The following is a 16,946-nucleotide window of genomic DNA, read 5'->3' on the forward strand; positions in this document are numbered from 1 at the left end:
TAATGCTTAATGTTGAGCCTTTTGCCACCTCCCGTGGTTGTGCATGTGTGTACTGCTGTGTATTCTTATGTTCATGAGCATGTGAATCCATGCCAGACCCCATGCTGGAGAAGGAACAAGTTACCTGTAACTGTTGTTCTCCAGCACAGGTCTGGCATGGATTCACACGCAAACCCTCCCTCCTTCCCCTCTGCGGCTCTTCACTTGGTCATACTGCCACTTTACGTGCTACCAAATCTGAGGATGGCTGCCAGGGGAGGGGCTTAGGGAGAGGGCAGTCATTGGCTGGGGGCAGTATGACCCAGAGATCAGTGATCGGTTACTACTAAGAAAGACAGATCAGAAACAAAACTGATACTGATTTTTTCTTTACTGAGGATTCCCAGCCTGACGACGGGGAATATTCATGAGCATGTGAATCCATGCCAGACCCATGCTGGAGAACAACAGTTACAGGTAAGTAACTTGTTCCTTACGTGTGTTTATAACTGAATAACACTGTATATTGGGACAAATAGGGCCTACTAACCTTGAATTACTTATTGTATTCTAAAAGTATACCTGACTTGGTTTTACTCCACAAGAATAGCTGAATGCCATTCTGAATGTTTTATAGGTTTCACTCACCTGCTTATTGTAATCTGAATAAGGTTAAACTTTGGTTTGTAAACCATAAGTATTGAGTTTGTTTTTAAAATTGTGTTTATATGATATGCTATAGTAATTACTTCCCCCAAGATTTATCTTGGCCTGTTTGTATTTAAATAAACCCTTTAGTTTTACAATGCGTAGTGTTTCAGTGTATCTTTGGACCATATGTATGCTATAATTTCTTTGTACGGATCTCCAGCCCTCTCTCCCTCCTAAAATAAGCATGGCTACTCTCTCTAAGCTACCAAATGTTCTCAGGTGCTAAAGCCTTATACTAAGAGTGGAGTTTTGTACTGCCTCACATATGGTTTTTATGAAATCCTTAGTTGTACTTTAGAAAAACTGTCCCCAACATGGGGGCTCCCCCTTGGGAAGAAAGGATGAATTCCCTCTGTGTCACAGTACCCTAAAAATAGAATTCTGCCTTAACAAGTCGTGCCAGCAGATCGGTGCCACATAAATGATTTCTAATACTGCTGCTGCCTGATCTGAAAAGGCACTTCAGAGTGAACATGCATCTTATAATGTGCAAGAATTACTAGGGGCAATGAACGATGAGTATCAAAACGCACGTTTCAGATTTAAAATATATATTTAACCTGGCTGGGGGGCGTGGCTTCAGGGCCATGAGCTAGGTCACAGATCTTGTGAGCTCCCGAGATCCGACAATGATCTGACTATATATAGGCTGATGAGGCATACTGTAACAATTTATCTTGAAGCCACGGCCACGTGAATAGGATGAGCAAGCAGTGAAAGTGAGCCAGAGGAAAATAAAGTTTGCTGGAAGAAATACGGGCACGGCGAGGTCCGGAGGTCATCGGAACGAAATCTGAAGATGGTGCCTGTTCAACGATCGAAGAAAGGCTCCAGGCTGCGGAAATCCTCCAAAGAGAGAACGCACAGAACGGACTTGAGAGCAGAAGCGGCGCATGCACATCAAAGCGGAGAAAACGCATCCAGCAATATTGTAGCAGGGACACTGAGGTCGCAGAACAAAGGATTGGAAGCATCGAACCGCGATACATTGTAACGACAATGGCGCACACTGCAGTACAGACCAGCGAGGAACGTGTGGTGTGCGGGCTTGGCGAAAGAACGCACAGTATGGAATAACAGGGGGTGTACAAAGGAGGAGGAAAAAAGGAAAACAGAATTATATCTGGCATAAACCCACAGCTGAGCCACAGGAGCAACAAATGCACCGCCCAACACCCGACACACAGTGAAATTCGAAGATGGCGCCCTGTAGTTAACGGCACAAAAGATTTGTGCTAGAGGACGGTCGCAGAGACGAGAAGTATACCCTGGAACCAAAAGCAAACACAGGAGATTTGAAGAATTCAGAGAACGGGAGGTACCATGAGACATGGTTGCATGGGAGCGGCGAAAAGCGAAATGCCCGGCAGGCACTGAGAAGCAGCGCCACTTCACAATCAGCACAAGCTCAGTGGATCAGAGACAAACGCCAAACGTACCAAACCGCTCGGAGCACAGAGAGCAAGAAGCCATACCAGACGGCAGGGAGAAAGACAAAGGGAATACGTTGCCCAGTCCGGACATAAACTCATACAGGACTTAATACCTCCACAAGCACGGTGCCATTAAAGGACTTGCGGACACGAGCCTGTACATAGGCGGGGACTACTGGAAAACGGGCAATATATCTGAAGATGGACCCCAGCCAGATACACAGAACATAAAAGCACCAGGAGGTATATCCCCCATAGAAACAATGCTCCTAAGTATGTTGCAGTGTGAAGTCTCGGCAGTGAGTCGCCACATACAGAAGCAAAAGGAGACGGGCCCTACACAAGATAACAGGAAAGCATGCACGGACCATGCGATTGTAGGGCAGAACGGGGGACAGAAAGGTTGCATAGTCACCAGAGCTATAAAATATCAACACTGATGAGATCCCATCCCCAAGGTGCCCCCCCTCCCACCCCCAATCAGGTACGGAGATAAACTGGGGAGGATCATGGCGAAGAGACAATTGGGGTGGAGTGCAAGAAAACAATTAAGGCCAGTGACCGGTGGGGGATGAAGCCCACAACCCAAGAAATAGCAGGAAAGAGATCCAGTGCCATGACAACCAAGGTTGCACAACCCCAATAAGCAAAAAGGTTACAATGACGGCCAAGAACGATCAACAATCGCACTACCAATGTGAGCTGCTACAGACAATATTGAGGGGGCACGAAACAAGAGTGGAGCTCTCAGCGAATTGCCAATAGTGCTCTGTGAAGCAGAGTAAGTACACTAGAAGCAGAGATAAGGGGGAAGTACACCGACAAAGAATAGTAAGGAAAAGGAGTGCTAGGGACGCGACAAAAACATGTTGAATAAAGCAAACAACACTAAAGTAAAAACAGACGTCACTGGATCCTTTCACCAGACCGGTGCAAGTGATGGAGGGAACGAAGACACAACCACAAGACCCGAACGAAGGAGAAATGCAACCACGTATGGACCAACAGATACTGGAGGCCATAGTGGACCTCAAAGCATCACTGGAACGCAAAATAGACGCAATGCAAATCGATATGAATCTTTTGAGGCAAGACGTTCAAGCTTTGGCAGAACGCACTGGCGCATTGGAAAAGGGAAGTGAAGGCCAACATCAGTAACTGCAAAGACAACCCTACGGAGGTCTACACTCTGAAACAGCAGGTCCACAACCTAGAAAACAGAGCAGAAGAAGCAGAAGGCCGGGCCAGGTGCAACAACGTACGAATCATAGGGCTACCAGAAAGAGAGGAAGGCAAGAACCCACCCTACCAACTACGTCGAAGACATGTTCATACAGGAAATAAGAGCGGGCACGTTTACCCAGGGATTCACAGTTGAAAGGGCACACCAAGCTCTGATGAGAAGACACCAACCGGGCGCCCCGCTGCAGCTGATCATAGCCAAAATATTGAATTATAAAGACAGAGAGAAAATACTGGAACACTTTCGCAAGGGTGGCACCATCAATAGAGCGTCGGCATCCATCACAGAGTAAACGGACTATACCTTGCAGGTGCAGAAGAAAAGGATGGATTATGGGACAGTGAAAAGGAGACTGCGAGCGGCCCAACTCAAGTTTCAACTCTTATACCCAGCCAAGATGAAAGTGTTCTTCAAAGATCGTGCCTTGTTTTTTGAAACCGCCCCGTACTTTTAAAATGAGAGAATATGGCTGCCAAAACAATGTAAGGTGGGAGAAGGAAAACTGCTGAGTTTGGGGGGGGTAGGGTCTGGCATAGGGCCTGTCAGTTGATGGGTACCTCAGCCCCATACTCCCCACAGATACCGCTAGTGGCGCTGCAGGGAACAGACTAACAAACTAGGAGGTGTATTAGTCAGAAATGGGAACCAGTAGATATAGCGTCAGTCAGAGATGTTTGGTCAGAGGGCCAGCCCAAGGAATTTGATAGACTGGTGGAGGAAGTGGGATTACACAGGGGCCAATACATGGTATACTCCAGACAAATACACAACATCAAGCACATTTGGCCTGAGATGGATCTAACCCAACAGACTGATGCGACGATAAAACTTTATACGATGTGTCTGAGGGGGCCATGAAGTATCCCGCATTTATGAGCTTTTGATGTCAAAGACAGGAAAAGAGATCACCCAAACGAGAATAGACTGGGAAGAGGAGGTGGGGTCACAAATGGAGGATGGGATGTGGGATAGAGCGCAAGGATACCATAAAAGGGTGTCGAGGAATGCTAGATTTCAACAGATCGTTATACGTAACCCACAGAGCATACATGACGCCCCGGAAGCTAGCCAAATTTCCACCAAGCAGACATACAGACTTGCCCCAAGTGTGGAGAGGCGAAGGCAGGAATGACACATATGTTCTGGTCATACCCGGAAAAAAAGAGGTTTTGGGGGGAGGTGGCCCGATATATGGCCGAATGGCAAATTAACCTGGATGTAGGTAACCTCTGGGGTTGACTTTTGGGCGGATTTCCTAGGCCAAATAAAGCTAAACATGTAAGCAAACTGAAAGACTTGGCATATATATTGGCCAAACGTAGAATAGCAATGAACTGCATTTAAAAATATATATATATTTAACCTGGGAATGGCAATTGGGTTTTCACACTGTAAAAAAGGGTGAAATGTTCCCCACCGTCCCACCCTCCCATTAAAATGTTATCTGGAGCTCTGGATGTAGGTAAACAGAGAAGATTGGGCCAATAAACCTCGACACGGAGAACATGGAGAACTTGTCATGCCCAAGGTCCTGTTACCATTCATGTTTGCTTATGGCAACTAAGGATGGATAGTAAGCAGTATTAGTTGTGCTCCTTTGTACATGCATAAATAGTTTCAGATGTATATTTTGTGCAGATTTTGCCATCTTCTCAGAATCCCTTGCCTTCTTCCCTGCTTCCTCAGTAGGCCACACCCCATGTTTTCTTTATTAAGCATTATTATGAATGATGATGCATGTGTGTGAATGTGAGAGTGAATGAAGAATGAATGCTGTATGAATGACATGTGGATGCGTGCGTGCCAGCTGGGCAGCATGCTTCTCAGAGCGGTGGGGGGAGAAGAATCATCATCATCATCATCATCCTGCTGTGCCTTGTCTTACCCTACAAAACCCATTGCGAACTGTGGCTTTTTACCCAATGTTTCACCAAAAGTGTGTTGAAAATGCATGGTTTTAGCCCAGTATTTTCAAAAAATGCACAGGGGTAGAACATCCCCAGAACCTCCCTTGGTTGGTTCAGGCTCGCTTGCTCACTCGTTCAGTCACTCTGGCATTTCATCATATCAAATATACTTCATTTGGCACTTGGCCATTATAGTTTTACAAAACATATGCATTCCATATTACAAAATATATGTTAATCAAACATTATATAACATCTTTAAAATAAATTAGATACAATCCATCCCTGTTGATTCATTGATATAATGGTCCTACATCATTTTAAAACCCATATAGATAAGGGAGAATACTTACAGATCAGTGTATTGACAAATATAATTATAGGCATCTGTAATTAATCTAGCAGAGTTTAATACCTTTCATATCTTCTGTTTTGCTGTGGCTTTTCTCTTTAATAAGGCGCTGTGTAAGTATGAAGCGACAGCTGTTACATTTAACAAATCGTTCGTTTTTTTTTTCTCAAAATGCAATGGCTTCTTTATTGGAGTGAATACCTTGAGTTAAGAACAATGATCTCAGATAGCTCCTTCTCAAGTATTATAAGGAAGGCAAATCGGATCACCAGTGAGTTCCGGCTTCAATGTAGTCCTTGCAGTGTAAACATTTATCAGACTGTGTTCTGGTCCATTGTTATGTAAAAGTAGCCAGTCTGAATGTCATATATAATGCACACATATTAGGGGTTAGACAGGGCAGATAAGGTTCACAGCCAATGCATACTTTATATTCCCAATATTTATAGCAATGTGATGATGGCGTTATCCCAAGCATTATTCCTGCAATCTCTTTTGTTCAGAATTCTTCTTTTATTGTTTCTTTAACGCTCCCTTGAATAATTCATTACTATCAAGGTAGTTGGTAGTACTCGTTATATGTTGGAACAAGATCAAAGAAGCGCCAGTAGGTCTTGTACAATTATTCTATGTTGTAGGAGCAATAGTTCTGACCACAGCCTCATCAACTGCATTAAGGGTTTCTGAAATGCTAAGTGCTCAATATGATCTAGATTAATTTCGGCATGTAGGGCGATAGTGGCGGTGCTATTTGGTAATAATGGTGCTTTTTAAAAGAATTAGATGTTTTTGTCATTTTACAATTGCAACATCCCCACAGTTCTGCCTTGTACAACGCCAGTGAGAGTGCCTGCGCTTCATAGGCCTTCAATACTGAACTAAATGTCCCATCAGCATAAGTTGTGGCAACATTCATAACAGCAGAAGTATATCTATTTAGGTAAGAGTTTGCATTATCCATCTGAAAATTCCAACTACTATTATCCTTGAGCCTCAACCCAAGGTAGTCAAAAACATTGACTTGTTAAATCCTACAACCGTTGATATTTAGTTGGAGGGTCCATGTTTTTTCCTTAATATAATATTATATTTTATTTGTATTGCGCTTATATACACGTGTTTTAGAGCGCGACAAGGCAAGGGAGGGGAACAAGGGTGGACAAATTAACGGTCTTACTAGGCCCAGTGACATTGAGAACGCAATAGAGCGGGGGGAGGTTGAAAGTGCTGAGCAAGGGATATGGACAACAACTGGTAGTGCAGCCAGCAGGGTGGCAAGTGCAAGGTTTAAAGCACAGGCAGGGGGTGTCTGATAAATGCAGGCAGGGGGACTATAGGGTTACGGATACAGACCCAAGTGCCAGGGTTGCCAGGGGGCAGTGCGGGAGAGTGGCTGGGCGGACAGGGACCTGGGCCGGAAGTCAGAGGGTAGCTAGGTGCACGGAGCCGAATCAGACAGATCAGCAGAGGAGAGGAAGAGCGAAGGCAGAAGCAAAGAGGAAGGGCTTGAGGTGCTTCCGGAAGCGGAGATGGTTCTCCTCAAGTTTCAGGGTGGCAGGGAGGCTGTTCCAGAGGGAGGCCCCACCCGAGGAAAGAGATCTACCCCCAACTCGTTGGACCCTGACCCTGAGGGAGTTGGAGGAGCAAAGAGCTAGAGTGGGAAGGTATTTACGGAGGGAGAGTTGAAGGTAATTTGCACCCAGGCTCCAGAAAGCCTTGTGGACAATGCAGAGGATCTTGAATTTAACCCTTGCAGACACTGGGAGCCAATGAAGAGATTTCAGGGCCGGAGAGATACGATGCCAGGGCTTGAGGCCAAGGACAAGTCTTGCTGTTCTGGATGAGTTGCATAGGGTGGAGAGTAGAAGCAGGCAGATTTAGAAAGAGGTTGTTGCAGTAGTCTAGCCTAGAGAGAACCAGAGCTCTATAGACGGTAAGCTTCTGGGGGATGGAGAGGAAGGAAGAATACCTTGGAGGAGGTGCAGTTGCTAGTTTGACTTATTAGAGACGTCAGAGATGTGAGGGGAGAAGGAGATTGTGGAGTCGAAGATAACCCCGGGGTTCCTAGCCTCGCAGGTGGGAGCAGGAAGAGGGCCAAGGGAGGCTGGCCATGGAGACACAGGAAAGGAGGTTGCTGGTGTGCTGATAAGGAGAATCTCTGTCTTACTGGCATGGAGGCAGAGATAGTTGGCGGCACACCATTCCTAGATAGCAGACAGACAGTCAGAGATGAGCGAGGGAGAAGAGGTGGTGGAGAAAAGCCAGAAAACGAGCTGAGTGTCATCCGCATATCACTGAAAGTTGGAACAGAGAGCAGCAATGCGGTGGGCAAATGGAGTGCTGGGGGGTTGCATAGGGGGGTTACATAGTAACTCCTTACCCCACTTCTCATGTAACATTCTGTAACACTAACTAACTTGAAAGGCTCGTGGCAGTGGTTTCTTTTTTACTACCTTTGTGCAATGTATCTGCAGGCTGATTTCTCAGCTGCAGTACAGCACCCAAGGGTGACCATTTTCACAAAATGGCTCCGGTCTTCTTTTTTCGCCATTTCTTATCAGTTAGTTCCTACTGGCCTTTTACTCTCTTTGAATCAGGTTTGAGTCCTTTGTGCATTTTGCCTTTGGCAGGCTTCAGCACTGAAGCCCACCCAGGCCGCAGTGTGTCTTGTTAGGCAGGAAGTGAGCAAGGGTCCCAAAACTTCCCTGTCCTTTGTCTCTAGGTGTGCCTGAGTGAAACCAGTTCTGATTGGCCGGCTGGCTGCCCAGGAGGAGAATGAATGGGAACTTGCTTAAAAGGCAAGGTTTTTGGGACTAGATGCAGAATCGACCACTGGAGGATAACATCCGACGAAGTAGATGTGAAGAGACGCAAGCAGCACACTCCTGGACCGCAAAGTGCCCGGTGAAGCCCTGCAACTGTGCTGACCCAGTTTTTCATTTTGACTGGGAAGACCTGCAAGGGACGACTTCCTCCCTTGGACTGGTGGGACCAACTAGCCTTAAGACAAGTTTCAGTTTGGCGCAAACCCCGACTTGCTGTGACTATCCAAGGCTGCAGAATCCCAATGCATGGGGACCCCTGGCCCTCATCGAGTGCATTGTCTTCGGAAGTGCGAATCCGGCCAAAACCTTGTGGGAGGATGCCACGGAAGCAAGAACTCTTCAGAGTCCCCTCACTGAGGGACCGAGGGATCAAGTAACTTTCAACCAGAGCTGTTCGTTCTTCTTTGGTGCTGAGAACAAGGCACCAAAACCACAAAAGACCGCTGAATCAAGGAGAATCCATTGCTGCCAAGTCCCTCTCTTGAGTGCTGCCGCAGAAGCCCGCCAGACGTCTTCCCTTTCGTCACCACGACCAAGGACCAAGAACAAGGGTCTGCTACACTGCAACAGCTGGAACCAGTTTTTCAATTCACCTGTACTGTGGGGGCTTGGGGTACATCTACCTTTGCCAATGTTGGTGCTTCCTAGCGTGGGGAGTACTATTTTAGACCCTTTGAGTTGACCTCAACTCACCTGCACTGGCCTCCCCGCTTCTGTTTCTTCAAGGTGGCTCATCTTGAGCTTCTGTGATTTTTCTATTGAACTACTGGCTATTTTAAAAAACATTTTCTAAGAAGAGCGCATCAAAACTATGAACTGGCCCATTGACTTTGGCTGTCCTGGCTCCCTGAAGGCCCCCTTCTGAACCTATTGACTTTGGCAGTACATGTTCCCTTGTAGGTTTTACTTTTTGAACACTATTATTGCTGGCATAAAGGACTGCCTACATCCCTCTTGGAGAATCTAACTGTTTTACTACTTACAAAGTATGTTCTGATCTAACTTTAACTTTTCCCTCCTTGAAACTCGATATTGTAATGAGGATCACACAAAAGTGTTAATACTGACCTCAAATGACATCACTCAGTGTGCTGGAATATGTTTAGCATAAGAAAAGTTTACTCTCCTACTTTATTGCTCTTGTTGAATTGACTCCTAACTTTGGGATAAATATTACTATTAGTTGCTGCTTTTGAAAGATTGTCTAATTATCCTTTGTATATATAAATAAATATTTATACTATAACTTTGTGTGTAAGTGTTTACTTGGATACCTGTATTTACTAATTTCATTGTACAGCTCGTCAGCTCACATTGCCCCTCTTAAGATAAGCCTGGCTGCTCAGTCACTCTACCAACTTGTGTAGTACAGACCTATATCATAAGGTGGGTTATCTAATACCAAGAGATATGTACTGTAAAGTCCCACACCAGTTGACTCTGCAAATTCTTACCTAACATGCATTCAGCAGGGAGCTGGGCAAGCCCATGATGGTCAGTACTTCGCAAAGCTTAACGCGCGGTAATCCATCAAAAGCTGTATGCAAATCGATGAAGATGTTATATGGGTTCCTTTGTCGTACGGTCACTTATTTTTGGGTGATCAGATAGTCTTAGCCATTGGTCAATAGTACTGACCCCTGGGCGAAACCCTGCATGGAGATGATGGATTAAGTCTTTGTTCTAAATCCATGTTTTCAAATGCTCCGAGAGTATTCTTGCATAGATTACCCCACCTCCCCTCCCCTCCCTCTCCCACAGCATTCAACAATGAAGTTTGCTGGATCTTCACGGCCCACGTTCTTAAATATTGGCACAATTCAGCCTCTGTCCAGGATTGAGGGACAATCCTAGATGCTATATCTGCATTAAATATGCAGAGTAGAATGGGGCCCACATATTCGGGGCAAAGATTTACACCACTCCAGTTAAAAGCTTCGCAAGCTGCCACTATTGGAACAGCCCTTTTCTGACAAGTTAGAATCCATGAAGCGTACCTATGAGGGCTTGGGGACAAAAAAAGCTCTTGTAGGGCATGGCACTTGTTATCCACGCTGATGTTTTTCTTTTGTATTTTATTATGACTGAATAATTCATGTGTATTCTTCTGGCACAGAGCACAGAGTTCATAGAAACACCATCTCCGGACAGCGATTCAGTCAACTCTGTGGAAGGCCACTCTGAGCCATCGTGGTTCAAGGACATAAAGTTCGACGACAGTGACACCGAGCAGATTGCTGATGAGGGGGAAGATACCCTGAACAGTAAGCCACAGCTTGAGTTTTCCTTCATAAAATTCTTTCCTTTACATGATGAATGCAAAGGTTGCAAAATTAGGTTTGGTAGGTAATGAAAGAAAAAGCATAACTAAACAACCATATCCCTTAAACACCCATTGCAGCTATAGGATATCCAGACAATGCATTGTAGTAAATCGTAATTTTATCAAAATCCATGAAACTAATTTAAGGGAAATTTTAGGTTTGATCAACATTGGAAAATGTAAAAAATACGTTTCCATTTTTCTATACAGATATGTTTAATTTCTCTGTCTTGGTGAAAGACGATTTGTTAATTAGACAATTTTTAATTAATTTGGTTACTGTACCACAAAACCTTTTGCAGTAGCTGTTTTTGTAACGTGTTTTGTAATGAGTAAGCGTGTCGTGGAAGGTGGTTATTTTGTTTTTAAATGTTGATGACTAACTTAGTAATGTATATATTTACATTCCATTTGGTGTCCTAGGCATACATCCCCCTTAAAGTTACCGTAGTGCCCCATGGGCACTGCAGCACAGCACTCCGATAGCTTTACGTCATCACTTGCAAAATAGAATATGTTCACTTTGCAGCCTTCTGTCTGCTCCACATAATTATAATTGGTTATTTATTACACGCTTAATACCCAGAGGTTTCTAAGCGTGGACCCAGGGGTTTCTCTGCATCGTCTTGCTTCCAAGGCCAGCGCACTGTCCCTGAGCTATCCTCATCGGACATAGGGAAACTATTGTGGGAACAAATGTGTAATTTACTGTTGACAATATTGGTCCATTTACTGTGATTACTAGCCATAGATATCAGTCACTATAGGGATTTCTCCAAGTGTGATGTGTCCTCTCAGAATAATATACACCCATTACACCTTGGGATTATTAACATTATAGTATGATATCACTTGAAGTAAGCTAGTTTAGAATGTTATATTGAAGCAAAATGGTTCTCTTTCAAGCACTCTTTCTGCATCATATCCTTTATTCTGCTCGCTTGTATCTCAGACCTTTCCTGCACCCTTTTTTCTGTATATGGTTTTGAAGTAAGAAGAGTTACTCTGCATTGATGAGTATTGCTTTTGCCCGCTTTAGCACCCCATGTTAGAACCTGGGAATTAAAGACCTTCCTTTTTTCCCCCCACCCCCCTCTTCTGTCACTCATCCTTATTTCCTGCTGAACCCCTTCTTATTTCTACTACCTTCACTTCTCCCACATTTCACTCTTTCACCCACCCCCAAGATTCCGCCAGCCCCAGCAAGCGTACATCAGTCAGCAGCTTCCAGTCCACAATGGACAGTGACTCTGCCGCCTCAATCAGCCTCAACATGGAGCAGGACAACGTCAACTTCCATATCAAGAAGCCCTCCAAGTACCCACACGTGCCCCCTCACCCATCTGATCAAAAAGGTATGAGGTTGTCGCCATAATGAGCCGCTATGGGTGACGAGCCATGCCAAGGCAATACGGATATAGTTTAAGATTTATCTGTCCTTTAGGGGGCAGTTGAATTGTAACATTACTTTCCCCCCAGAATATTGATTATTGAATTTGTTACACTTTACTATCCATCGTCTCTTGAATGTACATTCCCCCTGCAAATGCTCCTGCTTTCTGTTTTCCTGTGCCCCCTTTTGCTGCTTTTCTTCTATGCTTTTGAAGGAGAAGTGACATTTTATTTCTCCCTCACCTTAGTTGGGGTGGCAGGGCCCTTTTAATCTACATGTACTATGCTTGGATATGTTTTCAATGTTTCAGGTGGCTGCAAATGTATTTGTTTTTTTTCTGTCCCAGAGGATGAGTTTGACATCCCCACTTTCACCCATGATTGTCTATGAAGGCATCCATCACCCGTGTTAACCATGTTTGTAATAATTAAACATTTAACCAGTTCGAGCATTTTAGTTCCACGCTTCATAATTAAAATAGTAAAACCGGGTAAGTGGATTAGTGACATTTGGTTCAAAGTCTTTACATTTGCAGGCAGTCAGCAATGCCTTGAGTGGCTCCTACAGCTGATTGGTGTCTGTTAGGCAGAATTGCAGGCAGTACCCTTTGGGACCACTACACACAATTAGGACTACAGGTGTTAACCAAACCAACCTTTGGTATAAGTGTGTACCACCCAGTTTTTGGTAGCGGGCTGAGCAGCCAGGCTTATCTCGAGAGTGAATGTGAGCAGTACAAGTAGTTACACAGAGGACTTTCAATCACAGTGGTTCAAGTAGACACGTATAATCTAGGTTTCTTAGTAAAAACACTTATTTATTACACAATCATTTAAAAACATTTCATTAGCAGAAGACAACTTATTATAAACCCATACACTTGAATACGAAATTCTAAGGTTTTGAGACAGTTTGAGCTCCGCTGAAATAGGAGCCAGCCAAATGGCGGTTTAGTTACTTAGAAAGAAGCAAAAGGAACAGGTAAGTAAAATAGATCACATATACTTTTTAGACAGCGCAAATAGTTTCAGTTCACCAGAAAAGTTCAATTCAAGTCAATAGGCCAGGCCAAAGTCAATGGGCTAGAGTTCTGGAAAGAAAAGAGCAGTTCTGGTAACAAACGGTAAAGTCTTTGCGAAAGTTCTTAGAAGTAGTTTAGGCGAAAAAGAATCATATGTCGGGTCAAAAGCTGATTAGGCCTGCAAGTTGGGAAAGTTTCACAAACTTTCACTGCGAGAGTGGCGTTCTCTCAATCGGGTTGGCTGAGTACCTTTATATGAAGAAACAAATGTTGCTGAAGTCTTGGTTTCTGGCAGGTCCTGTAGATCTCGCTATTCCTGAGCCTCAGTTGTGGAGACAAGAAAGAGGAAGTCGGGGGACTCCTGCACTCACGGGATTGTCGAAGAAAGCAAACAAGATGGAGTCACTTCAGTTTCCAGTAGCTGTAGCTTTAAGAGCACAAACTGGTGTCCCTCTCCCTGGTTAATCCTAACGAGCCTTGAGAATGTTATCCAGGTGTCTTATGAGTTGATTGGTCCCACCAACTCAAAGGAGGAAGCTGTCCTAGAAGGAGCTTCTCTGTCGAATGGAGTTTGGCAATTCAGACCTGCAGCAAGGCTTCACCGGGCAAACCAACGGTCCGGTAGTTGCAGCAGCCGTCCATTTCCAGCTCGTCTTTTGGTTCTTTCGTTCCAGTGGTCGACTCCGCTTTCCAGTCATAGAAACTTGCCTTTTAAACAGTTTTCTCCCATTCATTCCAGTTTAGCTGTCACTCTCCCAGCAGGGTGACTGTCCTTGCTGGACAGTCAGCCAGCCAATCACACCAGAGTGCATTTGGGTCTCCTAGGAGACTAAGCACAGAGAGTTTCGGGCACCTCCCTCACATCCTGCCCACCCCAGACACTTCGGCGCCAGAGGCGGTCTTCAGTCCTGAAGCCAGCCCAAGGCACACGAACAAAGGGACCAAACATGGTTCGGCGCGCAGAGACAAACACTAGAAGGACCTTTCCAAAAAGATATGGCAATAAAAGAAGACCGGGACCTGTTTAAACCAAGGGGCTTAAGGCGCCATCTTGAAAAACATGGCTCCTGTGATTTTTAGCTACTGGTGTTCCCGGTCGGGAAAAATCATGGTAGTTAATTGTAAAACCACTGCCACCAGCCTTTTCAATAGGAAAGGGTAGCATTCGACTGCTGCATCAGTATTTAGACACAGGGGATACTATGTAACCCCTCTAGCACTCCATTGTAGGATGGTGTGTGCTGGGTCACGGAATTTGAAAAGACTAGTAAAGTCAATTTCACTTTACATTCTCTTCTCTGGGAAACAGTAGTTTATCCCAGAGAAGGTAGAGGAAGACTAAAATACATCCCTGTGTCACTGCACTGAGTGTGCTGTGTGTGTGACACACATGAAAAGATGATGCCTATGGAGTTATCTAAAACGCCATAATCAAAGAACTCAAATGTAAAACACACATCAAAATACATGAACAAGTGGGGAAAAAAAGCTCACACTGTTTCCTGGAAAAAAATCAAGTCCTCAAAAATCCAGCAAATTTGCTGGGGGTCTCTAAGGTGCAGGGAATTAGGACATTCATGAGAATTCTCCCTAACAGTGTCCAATCCTCCCTGCTCCCGCCATGTTACATGAAATATGTTTTCAATGGGACATAGTATGACTCTGTGATAGAAAACAAAATATGTTGGGGGTGCGCCACAAATGTATGTTTCTGCAACCAAGGACTTTTTGCCACGTGCTGTTCTATAGACATTAAGATAGCTCAGTACATTTCTCCCTCCCTACTGAGTTCTATACTGAAAAGGCAGGTTGCAGGTTTCAACCCTGAGCCAGGACAAGGACGCCTTCCTTACTGAAGTGATTCATAAACTGAGCATCGTTGAATTGGGAAAAACTAACATCTGTCGTTTAAAGGAGTATGAAATGGCAATAACTGTGGTCACAAGCAAGGGGGTGTGGTGAATAACTTTGGTCCTATATACCTTCATTGAGAAACACTAATTTCCTCCAGGTTCATTTCATAGAGGAATCCATTCTTTAAGTCTTTCTCAAAGCACCTTCATTGCTTTGAGTTGTTTTTTTACTAGAGAGTCTTGAGGAGCTTTGAGACTGGCTGCTGCTTGATGCCAGCCACTGTGCCTGATGTGTCTCTCTTCAGGCTGAATGTTCATACCGCACCAGCCCCCACACGATTCAGTACTGCAGCTTAATTTTGCAATTTATTTGGTTTCACCAGCAGACCTTACTGCTTTACCTACGTCCCTGCCTACTAGAATGCCACCACACTGGCAATCAAAACTGAGCCATTGCTTGTGCAGTTCAGGAAGTAACTCGGGACCTTACTCTTCAGCCAGCCAATGCTTAGATATAACTTAGGCTTCTTGCATTTCTGCATCAAATCCCACCCCCATCGTTGGAACAGCCCTTATGCTACCCTCAGCAACATGTCCAGCACTCTGTTGGTTGCTAATTCGGTTTCCTCTATGTACAATCTAAATACCAGCTGCCATTTTTGTTTCTACATTTAACGTTCAGTTCTTTATTATCAGCATATGTAATTGTAGGTTGATGCTCAGACATTGGCTATGAGCACAGCATATTTGGTTTACGGAGCATTGGTATTGGTTTGGAGGCTTTTCATGCTTGCTGTAGTGCCCACACCCTTCAACTTTCGTGGCACAGGGGAATACAGCTTTGAGGGTGGAGGAGCAAGAGCAAAGAGAGTCGCCTGTGCTGAAGCTTCTGTGACTGTAGTATAGGCATCTCACACAAGTTGTCATTGGAAGCCGGATACAATCATAGAGAAGATGGCGTTGAGCAGATGCCACTCTGTCCTGGGAGATCTGTTAGAGTGCAAGAAACGGAGGCATCTTCTTGTATAGCATACCTCGCAACCTAATTTACCCATTTTAGGGGTATGGCTTACTCTGTTGCTGCCAAACCTAATAATAAGAGCAAAGAAGTTGAGAAACAATCTTTTTAGTTCTGGCGTTGGTGACGGGGGTTACACAATCGTCATAAAAAATAAAACATCCAATCACACACTCTATTGGCTACTGCAAAAACAGTGTTCAATAAAGTTAAAAATACAAAATGGCACCAGACTTCGCTCCCAAGTCCGTTAAATGGCCACAGGGGCCGTTGAAGCAGCATTAGGAGAGAAGTTAAGCATGTGTGGGGCATGTTTTTAAACAATACCTGGCAACTCTCCCCCACTGCATTGCCATTTTCTGCTCAAATTTCCAGTGCTACGCTGACGACACTCAACTCATTTTCAGGCTGCCCTCTGCCACCTCCTCTCCCTCTCTCATCTCTGATTGCCTAACTGCCATTCAAGATTGGTGTGCCGCAAATGATCTTTGTCTGAATGCCAGCAAGACGGAGATCCTCCTCATCCGCACACCTTCACCATCTTTTCCCCTCACTCTCTGGCCGGCCTCACTTGGTCCTCCTCCTACCCCCACCTACGAGGCTAAGAACCTCAGGGTCATCTTTGACCCCACCCTTTCCTTCTCCGCCCACATCTCTGAGGTCTCTAAAAAGTCAAATTTCCGACTGCACCTCCTCAAAGGTACTCTGTCTTTCCTCTCCTTCCCACAGAAGCTCATGGTATCCCAAACCCTGGTTCTCTCTGGCTTGGACTATTGTAACGGTTTCTTTCTAAATCTACCTGCCTCTACTCTCCGCCCTTTGCAACTAATCCAGAACAGGACTGCGAGACTTGTCCTCGGCCTCAAGCCCTGGGATCGTATCTCTCCA

General features: G+C 44.8%; 1 protein-coding gene across 7 annotated transcripts in view; it reads left to right on the forward strand.

Moving 5' to 3' along the window:
* PIKFYVE (phosphoinositide kinase, FYVE-type zinc finger containing) overlaps window positions 1-16,946 on the forward strand; it is a 1,728,392-nt gene that overhangs the window by 408,967 nt on the left and 1,302,479 nt on the right. For 6 of the 7 annotated variants that reach the window (XM_069615611.1, XM_069615606.1, XM_069615608.1 and 3 more), the window contains 2 exons: window positions 10,567-10,714; window positions 11,961-12,128. In XM_069615611.1, the coding sequence (XP_069471712.1) occupies window positions 10,567-10,714; window positions 11,961-12,128 (316 nt within the window). The remainder of the gene's footprint in view (window positions 1-10,566; window positions 10,715-11,960; window positions 12,129-16,946) is intronic. The other variant, XM_069615610.1, reaches the window with a different exon arrangement.

This window comes from Ambystoma mexicanum, chromosome 9, assembly GCF_040938575.1.
Source record: "Ambystoma mexicanum isolate Mex_15411 chromosome 9, UKY_AmexF1_1, whole genome shotgun sequence".
Taxonomy (NCBI): domain Eukaryota; kingdom Metazoa; phylum Chordata; class Amphibia; order Caudata; family Ambystomatidae; genus Ambystoma; species Ambystoma mexicanum.